Source organism: Anastrepha obliqua, chromosome 6 (genome assembly GCF_027943255.1).
Source record: "Anastrepha obliqua isolate idAnaObli1 chromosome 6, idAnaObli1_1.0, whole genome shotgun sequence".
NCBI lineage: Eukaryota > Metazoa > Arthropoda > Insecta > Diptera > Tephritidae > Anastrepha > Anastrepha obliqua.
The window spans coordinates 16,725,962-16,752,519 of NC_072897.1; the positions used below are offsets into that span (position 1 = coordinate 16,725,962).

A 26,558-nucleotide genomic window follows, 5' to 3' on the forward strand; every position below is an offset into this window, starting at 1 on the left:
CCCATTAATCTTCTCCAGGCTTTAAGGTTAATCTTTATGTCAGTTAAATTCAGATACCATTCCGCTCTCGTGAAAGGTAGAAATCGTAAACACATTACGCTTATCGTGGGCCACGGTAGGTATAATTATACAACAGTTAAGCCTGGCTTGTCAAGGGCGGAAGTTGTTTCATCATATATACTGTAAGACTAAGTGTAACTATTTACGGAACATATTTTATATATTTTGATCCTATTTTTGTTAAATTTAGAAGGGAACATCCTTGAAGATTGATTGGAGATTCATCGACAACGATCGTATCACCTGGAATATACAGAGAGCGTGGTGTTAATAAGTGGTTTAATTTTGCAAAAAAAGTTTAATTATAAGGCTGAATATCGTTCAAATGCAAACAGCATTAAATTTATGAGAATCTGTTATATGACATACTAGCTTTAACCCGCGGCCCCGCTCGCGCAGGAGTAGTTTTGAAGGATTTAGGATATGTATATAAAAGAATTACAAACAATAATTTCATAGAAAATATATTTTTTTTATAACCATAATATTATAATACCCGGCATCCGTTGCTATGCGTCGTTGAATAAAATCAAAACAACCAATCAGAAAAATATCAAGCAAAATTATTTTAATTAATTTTCTACCTCAAACCGTTTTTGAACTTTACATTTGGGTCATAGTTGAACAGCTTATGCGGATTATGAACTCTAGAGTGTGCTGTAAATAGTGGGAAATAGGAAAAACTAAGATTTTTTAAATTAAATTTAAGCGAATATTCGATTATTAGTGACGAATGAGAGTGGTGGTGCGGCCTGGGGGCTGTGGCATAAAACATGCCTATAACCTTCATTGGGTGAAAATATGAATGTATAAAACTTGTTACGTCATTTGGTTTGTCGTTTCGTAGTGATGCGCGGACAACGTACAGACATTCACCTTTATAGTATAGATTATACAGGGTGAACGATATGAAGTGTTACCTATTCAAAATACCAAAATTTTTTTGTGTGAAATTAGTTTTTATTGATTTCAAAGACAAAATTGTTCAAAAATTATTACAATTTTAACATACCTTCTACTCAAATATGAACGAGACGGTATCAATAAAACGGTCCGCGGATGACATAGGGCAAAAATAAATTTTTTGTTGTTTGATAGGACTGTTATAAGCGTACATGGCAAATTTCAGCGTGATATGTCACATAGTTTGTTTTCTGTGCTACTGTAAACAAGTCAAGCTCGAGTGTGTTCTTCGAATTTAACGATGGAAATTCAAGTTGAACAAAGAATTTGTTTGAAATTTTGTTATTCCAACAAAATTTCGGCTTCAGACGCCTTAAAAATGTTGCAGACGACCTATGGAGATTTTGCTCTATAGCGTGCACGTGTTTTCCAGTGGTACAAATCGTTCAAAGAGCGCCGTACATTGGTAGAAAACTTGCCTCATGAACGTCGTCCAGCAACATCAGTAAACGACGAAAACATCGGAAAAGTAAAGGAAATTGTGCTTGAAAATCGCACAAATCGCAAAATCGGTTAACGCTGAATATTATTTAGACGTTTTAAAGCGTTTGCGCGAGAACATTCGTCTTAAAAGGAAGGAATTGTGGGACAACAAGTCATGGCTCTTGCATCACGATAATGCACCAGCTCACACATCACGTCTTGTTCGCGATTATTTGAACAAAAATAATGTTAATGTCGTTCCGCAAGCACCGTATTCGCTTGATATGGCTCCATGTGACTTTTTCCTGTTTCCCAAGCTCAAGTTGCCGCTCCGTGGAAAACATTTTGAGACAATTGAAGTCATAAAAGAGAATTCGAAGAACACACTCGAGCTTGACTTGTTTACAGTAGAACAGAAAACAAACTATGTGACATATCACGCCGAAATTTGCCATGTAAGCTTATAACAGTCCTACCAAAAAACGAAAAATTTATTTTTGCCATATGTCATCCGCGGACCGTTTTATTGATACCGTCTCGTTCATATTTGAGTAGAAGATATATTCACTTCAGTTCGATATGACCACTTTTTGTCTTGATTATAGCCTTCAAACGGTCAAAAAATGAGTTGCATCCTTCGCTATGGCCATATTCGCAGTGCCAAACATCTAATATTGATGAAATGACTCGAGCTTGTAAAGGGTGATCACTTTAGAGGTATAGGATTTTCAATTCAAATAAAACAACGAAAGTTCAAATTCATTCGGCAATATTTAATATTTTTGTGTAGAGCCATTCATAACATTTACTTTTTATATAATAGATAATTCCTTTCATATGTTGGCCGCAATTGCACCGTAATTCGGCTATCCGTAAACACCAATTTTGAATGACTCGCTGGAGGACTTCGGCCGGTATATCGTGAAGAAGAAGAAGTAATGTTGGTTTCCAATGCCTCGATCAAAGCTGGTTTATCTACAACGCATTTAGACTTTGCATACCCCTACAAATAAAAGTCCAAAGTTGTGATATCACATGATCTAGGTGGCCAATCTACTGGTCCGAGACGAGAGGTAAATTGCTCACCGAAACAACCTCGCAATAAATTCATTGTTTCACGGGCTGCGTGGCAAGTAACGCCGCCTTGTTGGAACCAAATATTGTGGAGATCACGGGCTTCACTTTCCGGCATCAAAAAGTCGTTTATCATTGCGCGATAGCGTTCGCCATTCACTGTTACATTAGCGCCAGACTCATCTCTGAAGAAGGTTGTTCTCAATGGATGTAATGGCTGTAATGGTTGTTCTTGAATGGCTTTGGGTTGCTCCCCAGCCCAAATGCGGCAATTTCGCTTACTGACGTAGCCATTAAGCCCGATAGTCGATTTTCGTAATACTTTTAATTCTTGAGGAGTAAGTCGCTTAAGGGTGCCGTTGCTGAAGCACTGCTGGTGGTTCCAGAAGCCGGTCGATGTAACTATGAAAGTCGGATAGCAACTATAGAGAGACGTTACGGGAGTGACCACAGGCAAGAAATGTTCCAGATGGAACTGACGAATTGCTGCCAAACGATATATGAGACTTTGCGGTAATACGCAACTGATATTGAACGTTCAGCGCATTTGGCGTATGCAAAGAAAACAGAAGATTTCGTAGAAAAGATGAAGGGCTAAGGTTTTATGAGGGGTACGCGAGAAGAAGAAACAATAAAGAGAATAATACGCGAGTCCTCTACTCAAATGCCATGACCCAGCAGTTCGAGAATAAAGTGTGGCAACTGCGGTAAGACCGGGCATATGGCACGCGATTTCAGTACACCACGCAGCCAACTGAAGACGAACCCAGGTAGAAGGAAGTGAAGCGCTAAGACTGACTCTGGCCACAGATTTAGTAAACGGTAATGTGGATGTAAACGGAACCAGTGGATGACTACAAGTTTCAAACAGGTACAAGAGAGAGAACTACGCTTTCTGGAAAGGTAGTTTGTGAAGTCATTATTGGAGTAATTTAATTTAATCTAAATAATTTCAAGTTACCATTTATTTCAGATATAGGAGCTATAATTGGGAAATGTTGGACTTTAGAAGAAAGAGAAATGTCGGTCAGTCATAGTAAACCACAATGGACCACAACGGGAAAGAGAAGAATTCTAGGAAGCAGGAAGAAAAATCTCCGATTTCATAAGAATTTAGTTGCAGGAAGTTAGAGGGCTAGATAGGACAAAAACTAAGAGATTCCTGGAGAAATACGGCTCGCTATTCAACGGTGATTGTGGAATGTCTGGAAGGACTGTGATGGTGAAACACTGAATAGATATAGGAGATGAAAAGCCAATTCGTCAAGTTCCACGTCGAGACCACTAGCAAAGCACGAAGAAGCAAATAAGATAATCCAAGAAATGCAGCAAAGTTGAGTTAGTGAGCCATCAATAAGCCAGTGGAGCTCAGGGGGTGTGCTGGTTAGAAAGAAAGATGGAAGCACCCGATTTATGGGGATTATAGAAAGCTGAATGAAGTCACGAAAAAGGTCAGCGAATCATAATCACGAATAGATGACACTCTCGACATTTTATCTGGCGCGAAATGGTTTTCCACGCTTGATTTAAAAAGTAGTTACTGGGAGGTAGACAGCCTGCGGTATAGAAGGTGGGTTGGGGCAGTTTTCTGTGATGCCTTTCGGATTATGTAATGTGCCAGCAACCTTTGAGCGTCTGATGAAGCTTGCGCTGAGGGGCTACACTGGAAAACGTGTTTGGTGTATCAGTATTACATCATCGTCATGGGTAAAAATTTGAACTTTGAAGAAGTCCTTCAACGCATTGTCTCTACGCGATTGCGAGTGAATCTGAAGCAGTGCGGCTGAATAAGGACGTACCTAGCTCAATATACAAAGTATGGTGTTCGCTACACGTTACAATAGTACAGTATCATTCGGAGTATCTTTAGTATGATCGGGGGTAGAACAAATCCCCAATCCGAAGCGGAACTGCATATGTCGATGGATAAGTGGCTATGGGGTATCTAGTCGCTAATAAAAGATAAAATCACAGTGCTCTCAAGGAACTATATCAATACTTCTCTAACAACTGAGCAAATAGACTCCATCTAGAATCTCATCCTTGAAACAGAAGTGGCGGGGAAAGACCAGAATATAACACTCGCATTTTTGGGCGCGATCTACAAATCAGCATACATGGTTCTGCACTACGAGGATAGCGCTTCAAAGGACTGGCTAAAAGCGGCTCTTACTGACGCGACACCTTGGGAGGGTGCTTCACTGTGGGTCGCAGAGGAATCCAAAATACCTCCCTCACAGATAGCAGTGGGGTACTTTCCTGACCCCAGTCCTTAGAAACCAAAAAGATACTGGACTTCTTACAGGGGCAGAAAAAAGGCTTCAATGTTGACACATGGCGTACTCTTTTTAGAGTCGGAAGAGGCTCAAATGTAACACTGGTTCTAGCACCAGACCTGAAATCAGCAGCCAGCTTGGGTAAGCTACCAATTCTGTTAAGTGACATTCAAGCTCATGACTGCGCCCCTCAATTCAGATCGATTAATGGATAAAATGGAAGCTGTGGAGTTGAATGAAGAGGACGAATGTATCCAATCCAACCCTAACCCAGCAGTCAGTGAATGAAGTGCATCCAGGAAAATCTTCATCACGCTAAGACCGCATCGGCCGAACTTAGTACGAGGCTTGTCAGTTGAAACATCAACATAGAGCTTATTCAGGAGCCCTTGTTAAACAGAGACCACATTAATGGCCTCACAGTTCAAGCACAAAGGTAATTTATGACGTGGACGCAGTCAACCCAAGGGCTGAGCTTATTATAGACACCAATATTAAATATTTTGCCTTTACAGAATTTCTTAATGGCGTCACGGCAACAGTACTAGTCGAAGCGGAAAGAAATATCACAGTTGGGGTAATAATAGGAAAGCCCTTACACTATATAACAAGGAACTGAGGAAGTCAAAAACGAACTTATGGCAAAAGTTCTATAAGGGACTAAACGATGGTATTATCACCACTGCTTTGGTCTCTCCTGGCTGAAAACCTAGTACAAACCCTTAATAATAAAGAGGACAAAACAATTGGATATGCAGATGACATTTCTGCAATAATTAAAGGCAACCACGGAAGGACCGCAAAGGACTGGCTGCAAGACGCCTTAAATACCACCTGAGAATGGTGTAAGAAAGAGGGACGATCAATAAACCCTTCCAACACCACTATTGTCCCCTTTACCAGGAAAAGGGTTGTAAATATACCCACTCTGGAAATAAATGGAACGGAGGTAACTCTAAAAAGAGAGGTTAAATATCTAGGAATTATGCTGGATAAGAAAGCTCACCTGGGAGGCCCTCCTCAACTCAGTACAAAAAAGGGTAACAAAAACAGCATCGTCAACAAAACAGCTTTTGGAAAAATCCTGAGCCTTAGCCATATATAACCTTTTGGATCTGCACCCAAATGGGTAAAGAAAGCCAGTATAGCCTTATACTCCTGCAAATCTATGTTCGGTGAAAAATGGGGACTCAAGCCACAGGTCATGTTGTGGATGTACAACGCAGTGCTTTTGCCAATTTTAACGTGCCTGGTTTGGTGGGAGGCTCTTCGGAAGGGCTATATATCACTAAACTGGGAAGGGTGCAAAAGACTGCATGCATTGGCATCACCAGAGCATGTAAAACTTGCCCCAGTGCTGCCCTGAATGTCCTTATTTACTTCCTTCCTATCGACTTTTACGTTATTTCCACCGCAGCTCAAAGTGCAATCAGGTTAAAGAAGGTTGGCCTCTGGAGACAATCTCTCAAGAGACATGTTAGCATATTCGCGCAGTTAGCACCATATTTCTCCGAACTTCGAACAGATCTCTCTATCCGCAAACCAGAGTTTGAGGGTCGTGCTAGGGCAATCTTTCCAAATAAGCAGGATTGGATCGAGGAGAAAATCTACACTGACGGTTCCAAGATGGAATCGGGAGTCGAAGCAGGGGTTTTTTCTAAATCAGCCAATTTATCTATCTCCTTTAAACTGCCGAAATGCCAGTGTTTTTCAACCAGAAGTCTTTGCGATCCTGCAGACATGTAAAATGCTTAGGGAACGAGGGAGATATTAACATTTTCTCCGATACTTAAGCAGCGATCAAGGCTCTGACGACGCTATGGTGCAGAACGAAATTAGTAAACTCCTGTAAGGAGGAGATCAAATCTCGTGGGTGTGCAGGTTACATTTCTCTGATCTGGGTTCCACGACATAGGAACGCAGAGGGAAATAAAATTGCTGAGGAGCTTGCCAGGAAGGGGACTGAATTGGCCTCAGAAACCTCCTACCCCGTCATCGGCATCCCCCTGACAGTTGTTAAAGGGGAACAGCACAAATTATTTCTCAGGAAAGCGCAGAAAAGATGGAGCTCCATTTTTTCATGTACTATTTCGAAAACCCTTTGGTTTCAGTACAATGTACGAAGAACTCAGAAAGTTCTTTGGACTCCTTGCCATTCAATTTCCAAACTCATAGCTGTTATTATTTACCGGTTACTGGATGATCGGCACACACGCGGAAGAGCTAGGGTTACCATTTAATCCCCATTGCAAAAGCTGTAGGTATCTTTCAGAGAAGGAGCCTGTTGAGCACTGAGTGCTCCTTTCTTCCACAGCCTGGGACAGTGCTCCAACCTAAATCCCATTAATCTTCTCCAGGCTTTAAGGTTAATCTTTATGTCAGTTAAATTCAGATACCATTCCGCTCTCGTGAAAGGTAGAAATCGTAAACACATTACGCTTATCGTGGGCCACGGTAGGTATAATTATACAACAGTTAAGCCTGGCTTGTCAAGGGCGGAAGTTGTTTCAGCATATATACTGTAAGACTAAGTGTAACTATTTACGGAACATATTTTATATATTTTGATCCTATTTTTGTTAAATTTAGAAGGGAACATCCTTGAATATTGATTGGAGATTCATCGACAACGATCGTATCACCTGGAATATACAGAGAGCGTGTTGTTAATAAGTGGTTTAATTTTGCAAAAAAAGTTTAATTATAAGGCTGAATATCGTTGAAATGCAAACAGCATTAAATTTATGAGAATCTGTTATATGACATACTAGCTTTAACCCGCGGCCCCGCTCGCGCAGGAGTAGTTTTGAAGGATTTAGGATATGTATATAAAAGAATTACAAACAATAATTTCATAGAAAATATATTTTTTTTATAACCATAATATTATAATACCCGGCATCCGTTGCTATGCGTCGTTGAATAAAATCAAAACAACCAATCAGAAAAATATCAAGCAAAATTATTTTAATTAATTTTCTACCTCAAACCGTTTTTGAACTTTACATTTGGGTCATAGTTGAACAGCTTATGCGGATTATGAACTCTAGAGTGTGCTGTAAATAGTGGGAAATAGGAAAAACTAAGATTTTTTAAATTAAATTTAAGCGAATATTCGATTATTAGTGACGAATGAGAGTGGTGGTGCGGCCTGGGGGCTGTGGCATAAAACATGCCTATAACCTTCATTGGGTGAAAATATGAATGTATAAAACTTGTTACGTCATTTGGTTTGTCGTTTCGTAGTGATGCGCGGACATCGTACAGACATTCACCTTTATAGTATAGATTATACAGGGTGAACGATATGAAGTGTTACCTATTCAAAATACCAAAATTTTTTTGTGTGAAATTAGTTTTTATTGATTTCAAAGACAAAATTGTTCAAAAATTATTACAATTTTAACATACCTTCTACTCAAATATGAACGAGACGGTATCAATAAAACGGTCCGCGGATGACATATGGCAAAAATAAATTTTTTGTTGTTTGGTAGGACTGTTATAAGCTTACATGGCAAATTTCAGCGTGATATGTCACATAGTTTGTTTTCTGTGCTACTGTAAACAAGTCAAGCTCGAGTGTGTTCTTCGAATTTAACGATGGAAATTCAAGTTGAACAAAGAATTTGTTTGAAATTTTGTTATTCCAACAAAATTTCGGCTTCAGACGCCTTAAAAATGTTGCAGACGACCTATGGAGATTTTGCTCTATAGCGTGCACGTGTTTTCCAGTGGTACAAATCGTTCAAAGAGCGCCGTACATTGGTAGAAAACTTGCCTCATGAACGTCGTCCAGCAACATCAGTAAACGACGAAAACATCGGAAAAGTAAAGGAAATTGTGCTTGAAAATCGCACAAATCGCAAAATCGGTTAACGCTGAATATTATTTAGACGTTTTAAAGCGTTTGCGCGAGAACCTTCGTCTTAAAAGGAAGGGATTGTGGGACAACAAGTCATGGCTCTTGCATCACGATAATGCACCAGCTCACACATCACGTCTTGTTCGCGATTATTTGAACAAAAATAATGTTAATGTCGTTCCGCAAGCACCGTATTCGCTTGATATGGCTCCATGTGACTTTTTCCTGTTTCCCAAGCTCAAGTTGCCGCTCCGTGGAAAACATTTTGAGACAATTGAAGTCATAAAAGAGAATTCGAAGAACACACTCGAGCTTGACTTGTTTACAGTAGAACAGAAAACAAACTATGTGACATATCACGCCGAAATTTGCCATGTAAGCTTATAACAGTCCTACCAAAAAACGAAAAATTTATTTTTGCCATATGTCATCCGCGGACCGTTTTATTGATACCGTCTCGTTCATATTTGAGTAGAAGATATATTCACTTCAGTTCGATATGACCACTTTTTGCCTTGATTATAGCCTTCAAACGGTCAAAAAATGAGTTGCATCCTTCGCTATGGCCATATTCGCAGTGCCAAACATCTAATATTGATGAAATGACTCGAGCTTGTAAAGGGTGATCACTTTAGAGGTATAGGATTTTCAATTCAAATAAAACAACGAAAGTTCAAATTCATTCGGCAATATTTAATATTTTTGTGTAGAGCCATTCATAACATTTACTTTTTATAGATAATTCCTTTCATATGTTGGCCGCAATTGCACCGTAATTCGGCTATCCGTAAACACCAATTTTGAATGACTCGCTGGAGGACTTCGGCCCATATATCGTGAAGAAGAAGAAGTAATGTTGGTTTCCAATGCCTCGATCAAAGCTGGTTTATCTACAACGCATTTAGACTTTGCATACCCCTACAAATAAAAGTCCAAAGTTGTGATATCACATGATCTAGGTGGCCAATCTACTGGTCCGAGACGAGAGGTAAATTGCTCACCGAAACAACCTCGCAATAAATTCATTGTTTCACGGGCTGCGTGGCAAGTAACGCCGCCTTGTTGGAACCAAATATTGTGGAGATCACGGGCTTCACTTTCCGGCATCAAAAAGTCGTTTATCATTGCGCGATAGCGTTCGCCATTCACTGTTACATTAGCGCCAGACTCATCTCTGAAGAAGGTTGTTCTCAATGGATGTAATGGCTGTAATGGTTGTTCTTGAATGGCTTTGGGTTGCTCCCCAGCCCAAATGCGGCAATTTCGCTTACTGACGTAGCCATTAAGCCCGATAGTCGATTTTCGTAATACTTTTAATTCTTGAGGAGTAAGTCGCTTAAGGGTGCCGTTGCTGAAGCACTGCTGGTGGTTCCAGAAGCCGGTCGATGTAACTATGAAAGTCGGATAGCAACTATAGAGAGACGTTACGGGAGTGACCACAGGCAAGAAATGTTCCAGATGGAACTGACGAATTGCTGCCAAACGATATATGAGACTTTGCGGTAATACGCAACTGATATTGAACGTTCAGCGCATTTGGCGTATGCAAAGAAAACAGAAGATTTCGTAGAAAAGATGAAGGGCTAAGGTTTTATGAGGGGTACGCGAGAAGAAGAAACAATAAAGAGAATAATACGCGAGTCCTCTACTCAAATGCCATGACCCAGCAGTTCGAGAATAAAGTGTGGCAACTGCGGTAAGACCGGGCATATGGCACGCGATTTCAGTACACCACGCAGCCAACTGAAGACGAACCCAGGTAGAAGGAAGTGAAGCGCTAAGACTGACTCTGGCCACAGATTTAGTAAACGGTAATGTGGATGTAAACGGAACCAGTGGATGACTACAAGTTTCAAACAGGTACAAGAGAGAGAACTACGCTTTCTGGAAAGGTAGTTTGTGAAGTCATTATTGGAGTAATTTAATTTAATCTAAATAATTTCAAGTTACCATTTATTTCAGATATAGGAGCTATAATTGGGAAATGTTGGACTTTAGAAGAAAGAGAAATGTCGGTCAGTCATAGTAAACCACAATGGACCACAACGGGAAAGAGAAGAATTCTAGGAAGCAGGAAGAAAAATCTCCGATTTCATAAGAATTTAGTTGCAGGAAGTTAGAGGGCTAGATAGGACAAAAACTAAGAGATTCCTGGAGAAATACGGCTCGCTATTCAACGGTGATTGTGGAATGTCTGGAAGGACTGTGATGGTGAAACACTGAATAGATATAGGAGATGAAAAGCCAATTCGTCAAGTTCCACGTCGAGACCACTAGCAAAGCACGAAGAAGCAAATAAGATAATCCAAGAAATGCAGCAAAGTTGAGTTAGTGAGCCATCAATAAGCCAGTGGAGCTCAGGGGGTGTGCTGGTTAGAAAGAAAGATGGAAGCACCCGATTTATGGGGATTATAGAAAGCTGAATGAAGTCACGAAAAAGGTCAGCGAATCATAATCACGAATAGATGACACTCTCGACATTTTATCTGGCGCGAAATGGTTTTCCACGCTTGATTTAAAAAGTAGTTACTGGCAGGTAGACAGCCTGCGGTATAGAAGGTGGGTTGGGGCAGTTTTCTGTGATGCCTTTCGGATTATGTAATGTGCCAGCAACCTTTGAGCGTCTGATGAAGCTTGCGCTGAGGGGCTACACTGGAAAACGTGTTTGGTGTATCAGTATTACATCATCGTCATGGGTAAAAACGCAAACGTAAAAACTACGCGATTGCGAGTGAATCTGAAGCAGTGCGGCTGAATAAGGACGTACCTAGCTCAATATACAAAGTATGGTGTTCGCTACACGTTACAATAGTACAGTATCATTCGGAGTATCTTTAGTATGATCGGGGGTAGAACAAATCCCCAATCCGAAGCGGAACTGCATATGTCGATGGATAAGTGGCTATGGGGTATCTAGTCGCTAATAAAAGATAAAATCACAGTGCTCTCAAGGAACTATATCAATACTCCTCTAACAACTGAGCAAATAGACTCCATCTAGAATCTCATCCTTGAAACAGAAGTGGCGGGGAAAGACCAGAATATAACACTCGCATTTTTGGGCGCGATCTACAAATCAGCATACATGGTTCTGCACTACGAGGATAGCGCTTCAAAGGACTGGCTAAAAGCGGCTCTTACTGACGCGACACCTTGGGAGGGTGCTTCACTGTGGGTCGCAGAGGAATCCAAAATACCTCCCTCACAGATAGCAGTGGGGTACTTTCCTGACCCCAGTCCTTAGAAACCAAAAAGATACTGGACTTCTTACAGGGGCAGAAAAAAGGCTTCAATGTTGACACATGGCGTACTCTTTTTAGAGTCGGAAGAGGCTCAAATGTAACACTGGTTCTAGCACCAGACCTGAAATCAGCAGCCAGCTTGGGTAAGCTACCAATTCTGTTAAGTGACATTCAAGCTCATGACTGCGCCCCTCAATTCAGATCGATTAATGGATAAAATGGAAGCTGTGGAGTTGAATGAAGAGGACGAATGTATCCAATCCAACCCTAACCCAGCAGTCAGTGAATGAAGTGCATCCAGGAAAATCTTCATCACGCTAAGACCGCATCGGCCGAACTTAGTACGAGGCTTGTCAGTTGAAACATCAACATAGAGCTTATTCAGGAGCCCTTGTTAAACAGAGACCACATTAATGGCCTCACAGTTCAAGCACAAAGGTAATTTATGACGTGGACGCAGTCAACCCAAGGGCTGAGCTTATTATAGACACCAATATTAAATATTTTGCCTTTACAGAATTTCTTAATGGCGTCACGGCAACAGTACTAGTCGAAGCGGAAAGAAATATCACAGTTGGGGTAATAATAGGAAAGCCCTTACACTATATAACAAGGAACTGAGGAAGTCAAAAACGAACTTATGGCAAAAGTTCTATAAGGGACTAAACGATGGTATTATCACCACTGCTTTGGTCTCTCCTGGCTGAAAACCTAGTACAAACCCTTAATAATAAAGAGGACAAAACAATTGGATATGCAGATGACATTTCTGCAATAATTAAAGGCAACCACGGAAGGACCGCAAAGGACTGGCTGCAAGACGCCTTAAATACCACCTGAGAATGGTGTAAGAAAGAGGGACGATCAATAAACCCTTCCAACACCACTATTGTCCCCTTTACCAGGAAAAGGGTTGTAAATATACCCACTCTGGAAATAAATGGAACGGAGGTAACTCTAAAAAGAGAGGTTAAATATCTAGGAATTATGCTGGATAAGAAAGCTCACCTGGGAGGCCCTCCTCAACTCAGTACAAAAAAGGGTAACAAAAACAGCATCGTCAACAAAACAGCTTTTGGAAAAATCCTGAGCCTTAGCCATATATAACCTTTTGGATCTGCACCCAAATGGGTAAAGAAAGCCAGTATAGCCTTATACTCCTGCAAATCTATGTTCGGTGAAAAATGGGGACTCAAGCCACAGGTCATGTTGTGGATGTACAACGCAGTGCTTTTGTCAATTTTAACGTGCCTGGTTTGGTGGGAGGCTCTTCGGAAGGGCTATATATCACTAAACTGGGAAGGGTGCAAAAGACTGCATGCATTGGCATCACCAGAGCATGTAAAACTTGCCCCAGTGCTGCCCTGAATGTCCTTATTTACTTCCTTCCTATCGACTTTTACGTTATTTCCACCGCAGCTCAAAGTGCAATCAGGTTAAAGAAGGTTGGCCTCTGGAGACAATCTCTCAAGAGACATGTTAGCATATTCGCGCAGTTAGCACCATATTTCTCCGAACTTCGAACAGATCTCTCTATCCGCAAACCAGAGTTTGAGGGTCGTGCTAGGGCAATCTTTCCAAATAAGCAGGATTGGATCGAGGAGAAAATCTACACTGACGGTTCCAAGATGGAATCGGGAGTCGAAGCAGGGGTTTTTTCTAAATCAGCCAATTTATCTATCTCCTTTAAACTGCCGAAATGCCAGTGTTTTTCAACCAGAAGTCTTTGCGATCCTGCAGACATGTAAAATGCTTAGGGAACGAGGGAGATATTAACATTTTCTCCGATACTTAAGCAGCGATCAAGGCTCTGACGACGCTATGGTGCAGAACGAAATTAGTAAACTCCTGTAAGGAGGAGATCAAATCTCGTGGGTGTGCAGGTTACATTTCTCTGATCTGGGTTCCACGACATAGGAACGCAGAGGGAAATAAAATTGCTGAGGAGCTTGCCAGGAAGGGGACTGAATTGGCCTCAGAAACCTCCTACCCCGTCATCGGCATCCCCCTGACAGTTGTTAAAGGGGAACAGCACAAATTATTTCTCAGGAAAGCGCAGAAAAGATGGAGCTCCATTTTTTCATGTACTATTTCGAAAACCCTTTGGTTTCAGTACAATGTACGAAGAACTCAGAAAGTTCTTTGGACTCCTTGCCATTCAATTTCCAAACTCATAGCTGTTATTATTTACCGGTTACTGGATGATCGGCACACACGCGGAAGAGCTAGGGTTACCATTTAATCCCCATTGCAAAAGCTGTAGGTATCTTTCAGAGAAGGAGCCTGTTGAGCACTGAGTGCTCCTTTCTTCCACAGCCTGGGACAGTGCTCCAACCTAAATCCCATTAATCTTCTCCAGGCTTTAAGGTTAATCTTTATGTCAGTTAAATTCAGATACCATTCCGCTCTCGTGAAAGGTAGAAATCGTAAACACATTACGCTTATCGTGGGCCACGGTAGGTATAATTATACAACAGTTAAGCCTGGCTTGTCAAGGGCGGAAGTTGTTTCAGCATATATACTGTAAGACTAAGTGTAACTATTTACGGAACATATTTTATATATTTTGATCCTATTTTTGTTAAATTTAGAAGGGAACATCCTTGAAGATTGATTGGAGATTCATCGACAACGATCGTATCACCTGGAATATACAGAGAGCGTGTTGTTAATAAGTGGTTTAATTTTGCAAAAAAAGTTTAATTATAAGGCTGAATATCGTTGAAATGCAAACAGCATTAAATTTATGAGAATCTGTTATATGACATACTAGCTTTAACCCGCGGCCCCGCTCGCGCAGGAGTAGTTTTGAAGGATTTAGGATATGTATATAAAAGAATTACAAACAATAATTTCATAGAAAATATATTTTTTTTATAACCATAATATTATAATACCCGGCATCCGTTGCTATGCGTCGTTGAATAAAATCAAAACAACCAATCAGAAAAATATCAAGCAAAATTATTTTAATTAATTTTCTACCTCAAACCGTTTTTGAACTTTACATTTGGGTCATAGTTGAACAGCTTATGCGGATTATGAACTCTAGAGTGTGCTGTAAATAGTGGGAAATAGGAAAAACTAAGATTTTTTAAATTAAATTTAAGCGAATATTCGATTATTAGTGACGAATGAGAGTGGTGGTGCGGCCTGGGGGCTGTGGCATAAAACATGCCTATAACCTTCATTGGGTGAAAATATGAATGTATAAAACTTGTTACGTCATTTGGTTTGTCGTTTCGTAGTGATGCGCGGACAACGTACAGACATTCACCTTTATAGTATAGATTATACAGGGTGAACGATATGAAGTGTTACCTATTCAAAATACCAAAATTTTTTTGTGTGAAATTAGTTTTTATTGATTTCAAAGACAAAATTGTTCAAAAATTATTACAATTTTAACATACCTTCTACTCAAATATGAACGAGACGGTATCAATAAAACGGTCCGCGGATGACATATGGCAAAAATAAATTTTTTGTTGTTTGGTAGGACTGTTATAAGCTTACATGGCAAATTTCAGCGTGATATGTCACATAGTTTGTTTTCTGTGCTACTGTAAACAAGTCAAGCTCGAGTGTGTTCTTCGAATTTAACGATGGAAATTCAAGTTGAACAAAGAATTTGTTTGAAATTTTGTTATTCCAACAAAATTTCGGCTTCAGACGCCTTAAAAATGTTGCAGACGACCTATGGAGATTTTGCTCTATAGCGTGCACGTGTTTTCCAGTGGTACAAATCGTTCAAAGAGCGCCGTACATTGGTAGAAAACTTGCCTCATGAACGTCGTCCAGCAACATCAGTAAACGACGAAAACATCGGAAAAGTAAAGGAAATTGTGCTTGAAAATCGCACAAATCGCAAAATCGGTTAACGCTGAATATTATTTAGACGTTTTAAAGCGTTTGCGCGAGAACATTCGTCTTAAAAGGAAGGGATTGTGGGACAACAAGTCATGGCTCTTGCATCACGATAATGCACCAGCTCACACATCACGTCTTGTTCGCGATTATTTGAACAAAAATAATGTTAATGTCGTTCCGCAAGCACCGTATTCGCTTGATATGGCTCCATGTGACTTTTTCCTGTTTCCCAAGCTCAAGTTGCCGCTCCGTGGAAAACATTTTGAGACAATTGAAGTCATAAAAGAGAATTCGAAGAACACACTCGAGCTTGACTTGTTTACAGTAGAACAGAAAACAAACTATGTGACATATCACGCCGAAATTTGCCATGTAAGCTTATAACAGTCCTACCAAAAAACGAAAAATTTATTTTTGCCATATGTCATCCGCGGACCGTTTTATTGATACCGTCTCGTTCATATTTGAGTAGAAGATATATTCACTTCAGTTCGATATGACCACTTTTTGCCTTGATTATAGCCTTCAAACGGTCAAAAAATGAGTTGCATCCTTCGCTATGGCCATATTCGCAGTGCCAAACATCTAATATTGATGAAATGACTCGAGCTTGTAAAGGGTGATCACTTTAGAGGTATAGGATTTTCAATTCAAATAAAACAACGAAAGTTCAAATTCATTCGGCAATATTTAATATTTTTGTGTAGAGCCATTCATAACATTTACTTTTTATAGATAATTCCTTTCATATGTTGGCCGCAATTGCACCGTAATTCGGCTATCCGTAAACACCAATTTTGAATGACTCGCTGGAGGACTATGGCCGGTATATCGTGAAGAAGAAGAAGTAATGTTGGTTTCCAATGCCTCGATCAAAGCTGGTTTATCTACAACGCATTTAGACTTTGCATACCCCTACAAATAAAAGTCCAAAGTTGTGATATCACATGATCTAGGTGGCCAATCTACTGGTCCGAGACGAGAGGTAAATTGCTCACCGAAACAACCTCGCAATAAATTCATTGTTTCACGGGCTGCGTGGCAAGTAACGCCGCCTTGTTGGAACCAAATATTGTGGAGATCACGGGCTTCACTTTCCGGCATCAAAAAGACGTTTATCATTGCGCGATAGCGTTCGCCATTCACTGTTACATTAGCGCCAGACTCATCTCTGAAGAAGGTTGTTCTCAATGGATGTAATGGCTGTAATGGTTGTTCTTGAATGGCTTTGGGTTGCTCCCCAGCCCAAATGCGGCAATTTCGCTTACTGACGTAGCCATTAAGCCCGATAGTCGATTTTCGTAATACTTTTAATTCTTGAGGAGTAAGTCGCTTAAGGGTGCCGTTGCTGAAGCACTGCTGGTGGTTCCAGAAGCCGGTCGATGTAACTATGAAAGTCGGATAGCAACTATAGAGAGACGTTACGGGAGTGACCACAGGCAAGAAATGTTCCAGATGGAACTGACGAATTGCTGCCAAACGATATATGAGACTTTGCGGTAATACGCAACTGATATTGAACGTTCAGCGCATTTGGCGTATGCAAAGAAAACAGAAGGTTTCGTAGAAAAGATGAAGGGCTAAGGTTTTATGAGGGGTACGCGAGAAGAAGAAACAATAAAGAGAATAATACGCGAGTCCTCTACTCAAATGCCATGACCCAGCAGTTCGAGAATAAAGTGTGGCAACTGCGGTAAGACCGGGCATATGGCACGCGATTTCAGTACACCACGCAGCCAACTGAAGACGAACCCAGATAGAAGGAAGCGAAGCGCTAAGACTGACTCTGGCCACAGATTTAGTAAACGGTAATGTGGATGTAAACGGAACCAGTGGATGACTACAAGTTTCAAACAGGTACAGGAGAGAGAACTACGCTTTCTGGAAAGATAGTTTGTGAAGTCATTATTGGAGTAATTTAATTTAATCTAAATAATTTCAAGTTACCATTTATTTCAGATATAGGAGCTATAATTGGGAAATGTTGGACTTTAGAAGAAAGAGAAATGTCGGTCAGTCATAGTAAACCACAATGGACCACAACGGGAAAGAGAAGAATTCTAGGAAGCAGGAAGAAAAATCTCCGATTTCATAAGAATTTAGTTGCAGGAAGTTAGAGGGCTAGATAGGACAAAAACTAAGAGATTCCTGGAGAAATACGGCTCGCTATTCAACGGTGATTGTGGAATGTCTGGAAGGACTGTGATGGTGAAACACTGAATAGATATAGGAGATGAAAAGCCAATTCGTCAAGTTCCACGTCGAGACCACTAGCAAAGCACGAAGAAGCAAATAAGATAATCCAAGAAATGCAGCAAAGTTGAGTTAGTGAGCCATCAATAAGCCAGTGGAGCTCAGGGGGTGTGCTGGTTAGAAAGAAAGATGGAAGCACCCGATTTATGGGGATTATAGAAAGCTGAATGAAGTCACGAAAAAGGTCAGCGAATCATAATCACGAATAGATGACACTCTCGACATTTTATCTGGCGCGAAATGGTTTTCCACGCTTGATTTAAAAAGTAGTTACTGGCAGGTAGACAGCCTGCGGTATAGAAGGTGGGTTGGGGCAGTTTTCTGTGATGCCTTTCGGATTATGTAATGTGCCAGCAACCTTTGAGCGTCTGATGAAGCTTGCGCTGAGGGGCTACACTGGAAAACGTGTTTGGTGTATCAGTATTACATCATCGTCATGGGTAAAAATTTGAACTTTGAAGAAGTCCTTCAACGCATTGTCTCTACGCGATTGCGAGTGAATCTGAAGCAGTGCGGCTGAATAAGGACGTACCTAGCTCAATATACAAAGTATGGTGTTCGCTACACGTTACAATAGTACAGTATCATTCGGAGTATCTTTAGTATGATCGGGGGTAGAACAAATCCCCAATCCGAAGCGGAACTGCATATGTCGATGGATAAGTGGCTATGGGGTATCTAGTCGCTAATAAAAGATAAAATCACAGTGCTCTCAAGGAACTATATCAATACTCCTCTAACAACTGAGCAAATAGACTCCATCTAGAATCTCATCCTTGAAACAGAAGTGGCGGGGAAAGACCAGAATATAACACTCGCATTTTTGGGCGCGATCTACAAATCAGCATACATGGTTCTGCACTACGAGGATAGCGCTTCAAAGGACTGGCTAAAAGCGGCTCTTACTGACGCGACACCTTGGGAGGGTGCTTCACTGTGGGTCGCAGAGGAATCCAAAATACCTCCCTCACAGATAGCAGTGGGGTACTTTCCTGACCCCAGTCCTTAGAAACCAAAAAGATACTGGACTTCTTACAGGGGCAGAAAAAAGGCTTCAATGTTGACACATGGCGTACTCTTTTTAGAGTCGGAAGAGGCTCAAATGTAACACTGGTTCTAGCACCAGACCTGAAATCAGCAGCCAGCTTGGGTAAGCTACCAATTCTGTTAAGTGACATTCAAGCTCATGACTGCGCCCCTCAATTCAGATCGATTAATGGATAAAATGGAAGCTGTGGAGTTGAATGAAGAGGACGAATGTATCCAATCCAACCCTAACCCAGCAGTCAGTGAATGAAGTGCATCCAGGAAAATCTTCATCACGCTAAGACCGCATCGGCCGAACTTAGTACGAGGCTTGTCAGTTGAAACATCAACATAGAGCTTATTCAGGAGCCCTTGTTAAACAGAGACCACATTAATGGCCTCACAGTTCAAGCACAAAGGTAATTTATGACGTGGACGCAGTCAACCCAAGGGCTGAGCTTATTATAGACACCAATATTAAATATTTTGCCTTTACAGAATTTCTTAATGGCGTCACGGCAACAGTACTAGTCGAAGCGGAAAGAAATATCACAGTTGGGGTAATAATAGGAAAGCCCTTACACTATATAACAAGGAGCTGAGGAAGTCAAAAACGAACTTATGGCAAAAGTTCTATAAGGGACTAAACGATGGTATTATCACCACTGCTTTGGTCTCTCCTGGCTGAAAACCTAGTACAAACCCTTAATAATAAAGAGGACAAAACAATTGGATATGCAGATGACATTTCTGCAATAATTAAAGGCAACCACGGAAGGACCGCAAAGGACTGGCTGCAAGACGCCTTAAATACCACCTGAGAATGGTGTAAGAAAGAGGGACGATCAATAAACCCTTCCAACACCACTATTGTCCCCTTTACCAGGAAAAGGGTTGTAAATATACCCACTCTGGAAATAAATGGAACGGAGGTAACTCTAAAAAGAGAGGTTAAATATCTAGGAATTATGCTGGATAAGAAAGCTCACCTGGGAGGCCCTCCTCAACTCAGTACAAAAAAGGGTAACAAAAACAGCATCGTCAACAAAACAGCTTTTGGAAAAATCCTGAGCCTTAGCCATATATAACCTTTTGGATCTGCACCCAAATGGGTAAAGAAAGCCAGTATAGCCTTATACTCCTGCAAATCTATGTTCGGTGAAAAATGGGGACTCAAGCCACAGGTCATGTTGTGGATGTACAACGCAGTGCTTTTGCCAATTTTAACGTGCCTGGTTTGGTGGGAGGCTCTTCGGAAGGGCTATATATCACTAAACTGGGAAGGGTGCAAAAGACTGCATGCATTGGCATCACCAGAGCATGTAAAACTTGCCCCAGTGCTGCCCTGAATGTCCTTATTTACTTCCTTCCTATCGACTTTTACGTTATTTCCACCGCAGCTCAAAGTGCAATCAGGTTAAAGAAGGTTGGCCTCTGGAGACAATCTCTCAAGAGACATGTTAGCATATTCGCGCAGTTAGCACCATATTTCTCCGAACTTCGAACAGATCTCTCTATCCGCAAACCAGAGTTTGAGGGTCGTGCTAGGGCAATCTTTCCAAATAAGCAGGATTGGATCGAGGAGAAAATCTACACTGACGGTTCCAAGATGGAATCGGGAGTCGAAGCAGGGGTTTTTTCTAAATCAGCCAATTTATCTATCTCCTTTAAACTGCCGAAATGCCAGTGTTTTTCAACCAGAAGTCTTTGCGATCCTGCAGACATGTAAAATGCTTAGGGAACGAGGGAGATATTAACATTTTCTCCGATACTTAAGCAGCGATCAAGGCTCTGACGACGCTATGGTGCAGAACGAAATTAGTAAACTCCTGTAAGGAGGAGATCAAATCTCGTGGGTGTGCAGGTTACATTTCTCTGATCTGGGTTCCACGACATAGGAACGCAGAGGGAAATAAAATTGCTGAGGAGCTTGCCAGGAAGGGGACTGAATTGGCCTCAGAAACCTCCTACCCCGTCATCGGCATCCCCCTGACAGTTGTTAAAGGGGAACAGCACAAATTATTTCTCAGGAAAGCGCAGAAAAGATGGAGCTCCATTTTTTCATGTACTATTTCGAAAACCCTTTGGTTTCAGTACAATGTACGAAGAACTCAGAAAGTTCTTTGGACTCCTTGCCATTCAATTTCCAAACTCATAGCTGTTATTATTTACCGGTTACTGGATGATCGGCACACACGCGGAAGAGCTAGGGTTACCATTTAATCCCCATTGCAAAAGCTGTAGGTATCTTTCAGAGAAGGAGCCTGTTGAGCACTGAGTGCTCCTTTCTTCCACAGCCTGGGACAGTGCTCCAACCTAAATCCCATTAATCTTCTCCAGGCTTTAAGGTTAATCTTTATGTCAGTTAAATTCAGATACCATTCCGCTCTCGTGAAAGGTAGAAATCGTAAACACATTACGCTTATCGTGGGCCACGGTAGGTATAATTATACAACAGTTAAGCCTGGCTTGTCAAGGGCGGAAGTTGTTTCAGCATATATACTGTAAGACTAAGTGTAACTATTTACGGAACATATTTTATATATTTTGATCCTATTTTTGTTAAATTTAGAAGGGAACATCCTTGAAGATTGATTGGAGATTCATCGACAACGATCGTATCACCTGGAATATACAGAGAGCGTGTTGTTAATAAGTGGTTTAATTTTGCAAAAAAAGTTTAATTATAAGGCTGAATATCGTTGAAATGCAAACAGCATTAAATTTATGAGAATCTGTTATATGACATACTAGCTTTAACCCGCGGCCCCGCTCGCGCAGGAGTAGTTTTGAAGGATTTAGGATATGTATATAAAAGAATTACAAACAATAATTTCATAGAAAATATATTTTTTTTATAACCATAATATTATAATACCCGGCATCCGTTGCTATGCGTCGTTGAATAAAATCAAAACAACCAATCAGAAAAATATCAAGCAAAATTATTTTAATTAATTTTCTACCTCAAACCGTTTTTGAACTTTACATTTGGGTCATAGTTGAACAGCTTATGCGGATTATGAACTCTAGAGTGTGCTGTAAATAGTGGGAAATAGGAAAAACTAAGATTTTTTAAATTAAATTTAAGCGAATATTCGATTATTAGTGACGAATGAGAGTGGTGGTGCGGCCTGGGGGCTGTGGCATAAAACATGCCTATAACCTTCATTGGGTGAAAATATGAATGTATAAAACTTGTTACGTCATTTGGTTTGTCGTTTCGTAGTGATGCGCGGACAACGTACAGACATTCACCTTTATAGTATAGATTATACAGGGTGAACGATATGAAGTGTTACCTATTCAAAATACCAAAATTTTTTTGTGTGAAATTAGTTTTTATTGATTTCAAAGACAAAATTGTTCAAAAATTATTACAATTTTAACATACCTTCTACTCAAATATGAACGAGACGGTATCAATAAAACGGTCCGCGGATGACATATGGCAAAAATAAATTTTTTGTTGTTTGGTAGGACTGTTATAAGCTTACATGGCAAATTTCAGCGTGATATGTCACATAGTTTGTTTTCTGTGCTACTGTAAACAAGTCAAGCTCGAGTGTGTTCTTCGAATTTAACGATGGAAATTCAAGTTGAACAAAGAATTTGTTTGAAATTTTGTTATTCCAACAAAATTTCGGCTTCAGACGCCTTAAAAATGTTGCAGACGACCTATGGAGATTTTGCTCTATAGCGTGCACGTGTTTTTCAGTGGTACAAATCGTTCAAAGAGCGCCGTACATTGGTAGAAAACTTGCCTCATGAACGTCGTCCAGCAACATCAGTAAACGACGAAAACATCGGAAAAGTAAAGGAAATTGTGCTTGAAAATCGCACAAATCGCAAAATCGGTTAACGCTGAATATTATTTAGACGTTTTAAAGCGTTTGCGCGAGAACATTCGTCTTAAAAGGAAGGGATTGTGGGACAACAAGTCATGGCTCTTGCATCACGATAATGCACCAGCTCACACATCACGTCTTGTTCGCGATTATTTGAACAAAAATAATGTTAATGTCGTTCCGCAAGCACCGTATTCGCTTGATATGGCTCCATGTGACTTTTTCCTGTTTCCCAAGCTCAAGTTGCCGCTCCGTGGAAAACATTTTGAGACAATTGAAGTCATAAAAGAGAATTCGAAGAACACACTCGAGCTTGACTTGTTTACAGTAGAACAGAAAACAAACTATGTGACATATCACGCCGAAATTTGCCATGTAAGCTTATAACAGTCCTACCAAAAAACGAAAAATTTATTTTTGCCATATGTCATCCGCGGACCGTTTTATTGATACCGTCTCGTTCATATTTGAGTAGAAGATATATTCACTTCAGTTCGATATGACCACTTTTTGCCTTGATTATAGCCTTCAAACGGTCAAAAAATGAGTTGCATCCTTCGCTATGGCCATATTCGCAGTGCCAAACATCTAATATTGATGAAATGACTCGAGCTTGTAAAGGGTGATCACTTTAGAGGTATAGGATTTTCAATTCAAATAAAACAACGAAAGTTCAAATTCATTCGGCAATATTTAATATTTTTGTGTAGAGCCATTCATAACATTTACTTTTTATAGATAATTCCTTTCATATGTTGGCCGCAATTGCACCGTAATTCGGCTATCCGTAAACACCAATTTTGAATGACTCGCTGGAGGACTATGGCCGGTATATCGTGAAGAAGAAGAAGTAATGTTGGTTTCCAATGCCTCGATCAAAGCTGGTTTATCTACAACGCATTTAGACTTTGCATACCCCTACAAATAAAAGTCCAAAGTTGTGATATCACATGATCTAGGTGGCCAATCTACTGGTCCGAGACGAGAGGTAAATTGCTCACCGAAACAACCTCGCAATAAATTCATTGTTTCACGGGCTGCGTGGCAAGTAACGCCGCCTTGTTGGAACCAAATATTGTGGAGATCACGGGCTTCACTTTCCGGCATCAAAAAGTCGTTTATCATTGCGCGATAGCGTTCGCCATTCACTGTTACATTAGCGCCAGACTCATCTCTGAAGAAGGTTGTTCTCAATGGATGTAATGGCTGTAATGGTTGTTCTTGAATGGCTTTGGGTTGCTCCCCAGCCCAAATGCGGCAATTTCGCTTACTGACGTAGCCATTAAGCCCGATAGTCGATTTTCGTAATACTTTTAATTCTTGAGGAGTAAGTCGCTTAAGGGTGCCGTTGCTGAAGCACTGCTGGTGGTTCCAGAAGCCGGTCGATGTAACTATGAAAGTCGGATAGCAACTATAGAGAGACGTTACGGGAGTGACCACAGGCAAGAAATGTTCCAGATGGAACTGACGAATTGCTGCCAAACGATATATGAGACTTTGCGGTAATACGCAACTGATATTGAACGTTCAGCGCATTTGGCGTATGCAAAGAAAACAGAAGGTTTCGTAGAAAAGATGAAGGGCTAAGGTTTTATGAGGGGTACGCGAGAAGAAGAAACAATAAAGAGAATAATACGCGAGTCCTCTACTCAAATGCCATGACCCAGCAGTTCGAGAATAAAGTGTGGCAACTGCGGTAAGACCGGGCATATGGCACGCGATTTCAGTACACCACGCAGCCAACTGAAGACGAACCCAGGTAGAAGGAAGTGAAGCGCTAAGACTGACTCTGGCCACAGATTTAGTAAACGGTAATGTGGATGTAAACGGAACCAGTGGATGACTACAAGTTTCAAACAGGTACAGGAGAGAGAACTACGCTTTCTGGAAAGGTAGTTTGTGAAGTCATTATTGGAGTAATTTAATTTAATCTAAATAATTTCAAGTTACCATTTATTTCAGATATAGGAGCTATAATTGGGAAATGTTGGACTTTAGAAGAAAGAGAAATGTCGGTCAGTCATAGTAAACCACAATGGACCACAACGGGAAAGAGAAGAATTCTAGGAAGCAGGAAGAAAAATCTCCGATTTCATAAGAATTTAGTTGCAGGAAGTTAGAGGGCTAGATAGGACAAAAACTAAGAGATTCCTGGAGAAATACGGCTCGCTATTCAACGGTGATTGTGGAAAGTCTGGAAGGACTGTGATGGTGAAACACTGAATAGATATAGGAGATGAAAAGCCAATTCGTCAAGTTCCACGTCGAGACCACTAGCAAAGCACGAAGAAGCAAATAAGATAATCCAAGAAATGCAGCAAAGTTGAGTTAGTGAGCCATCAATAAGCCAGTGGAGCTCAGGGGGTGTGCTGGTTAGAAAGAAAGATGGAAGCACCCGATTTATGGGGATTATAGAAAGCTGAATGAAGTCACGAAAAAGGTCAGCGAATCATAATCACGAATAGATGACACTCTCGGCATTTTATCTGGCGCGAAATTATTTTCCACGCTTGATTTAAAAAGTAGTTACTGGCAGGTAGACAGCCTGCGGCATAGAAGGTGGGTTGGGGCAGTTTTCTGTGATGCCTTTCGGATTATGTAATGTGCCAGCAACCTTTGAGCGTCTGATGAAGCTTGCGCTGAGGGGCTACACTGGAAAACGTGTTTGGTGTATCAGTATTACATCATCGTCATGGGTAAAAATTTGAACTTTGAAGAAGTCCTTCAACGCATTGTCTCTACGCGATTGCGAGTGAATCTGAAGCAGTGCGGCTGAATAAGGACGTACCTAGCTCAATATACAAAGTATGGTGTTCGCTACACGTTACAATAGTACAGTATCATTCGGAGTATCTTTAGTATGATCGGGGGTAGAACAAATCCCCAATCCGAAGCGGAACTGCATATGTCGATGGATAAGTGGCTATGGGGTATCTAGTCGCTAATAAAAGATAAAATCACAGTGCTCTCAAGGAACTATATCAATACCCCTCTAACAACTGAGCAAATAGACTCCATCTAGAATCTCATCCTTGAAACAGAAGTGGCGGGGAAAGACCAGAATATAACACTCGCATTTTTGGGCGCGATCTACAAATCAGCATACATGGTTCTGCACTACGAGGATATCGCTTCAACGGACTGGCTAAAAGCGGCTCTTACTGACGCGACACCTTGGGAGGGTGCTTCACTGTGGGTCGCAGAGGAATCCAAAATACCTCCCTCACAGATAGCAGTGGGGTACTTTCCTGACCCCAGTCCTTAGAAACCAAAAAGATACTGGACTTCTTACAGGGGCAGAAAAAAGGCTTCAATGTTGACACATGGCGTACTCTTTTTAGAGTCGGAAGAGGCTCAAATGTAACACTGGTTCTAGCACCAGACCTGAAATCAGCAGCCAGCTTGGGTAAGCTACCAATTCTGTTAAGTGACATTCAAGCTCATGACTGCGCCCTCAATTCAGATCGATTAATGGATAAAATGGAAGCTGTGGAGTTGAATGAAGAGGACGAATGTATCCAATCCAACCCTAACCCAGCAGTCAGTGAATGAAGTGCATCCAGGAAAATCTTCATCACGCTAAGACCGCATCGGCCGAACTTAGTACGAGGCTTGTCAGTTGAAACATCAACATAGAGCTTATTCAGGAGCCCTTGTT

The 26,558-nt window shown here is 40.9% G+C and overlaps 3 protein-coding genes across 3 annotated transcripts; all 3 read right to left on the reverse strand.

Moving 5' to 3' along the window:
- Positions 1–2,218: 2,218 nt before the first annotated feature.
- Positions 2,219–4,219, reverse strand: LOC129250177 (uncharacterized). The gene is made up of 3 exons (XM_054889811.1): positions 4,215–4,219; positions 2,533–2,942; positions 2,219–2,449 (listed from the first exon to the last, which is right to left on the reverse strand). Exons 1-3 carry the CDS (start codon positions 4,217–4,219, stop codon positions 2,433–2,435), a joined length of 432 nt encoding a protein of 143 aa, XP_054745786.1. The 3' UTR covers positions 2,219–2,432.
- A 5,278-nt stretch (positions 4,220–9,497) lies between these two features.
- Positions 9,498–11,349, reverse strand: LOC129250178 (uncharacterized). Its single transcript, XM_054889812.1, has 3 exons — positions 11,345–11,349; positions 9,663–10,072; positions 9,498–9,579 (listed from the first exon to the last, which is right to left on the reverse strand). Exons 1-3 carry the CDS (start codon positions 11,347–11,349, stop codon positions 9,563–9,565), a joined length of 432 nt encoding a protein of 143 aa, XP_054745787.1. The 3' UTR covers positions 9,498–9,562.
- A 12,387-nt stretch (positions 11,350–23,736) lies between these two features.
- LOC129250179 (uncharacterized) lies at positions 23,737–25,588 on the reverse strand. Its single transcript, XM_054889814.1, has 3 exons — positions 25,584–25,588; positions 23,902–24,311; positions 23,737–23,818 (listed from the first exon to the last, which is right to left on the reverse strand). The coding sequence occupies exons 1-3, from the start codon at positions 25,586–25,588 to the stop codon at positions 23,802–23,804; spliced, it is 432 nt and encodes a 143-aa protein (XP_054745789.1). The 3' UTR covers positions 23,737–23,801.
- Positions 25,589–26,558: the final 970 nt, after the last annotated feature.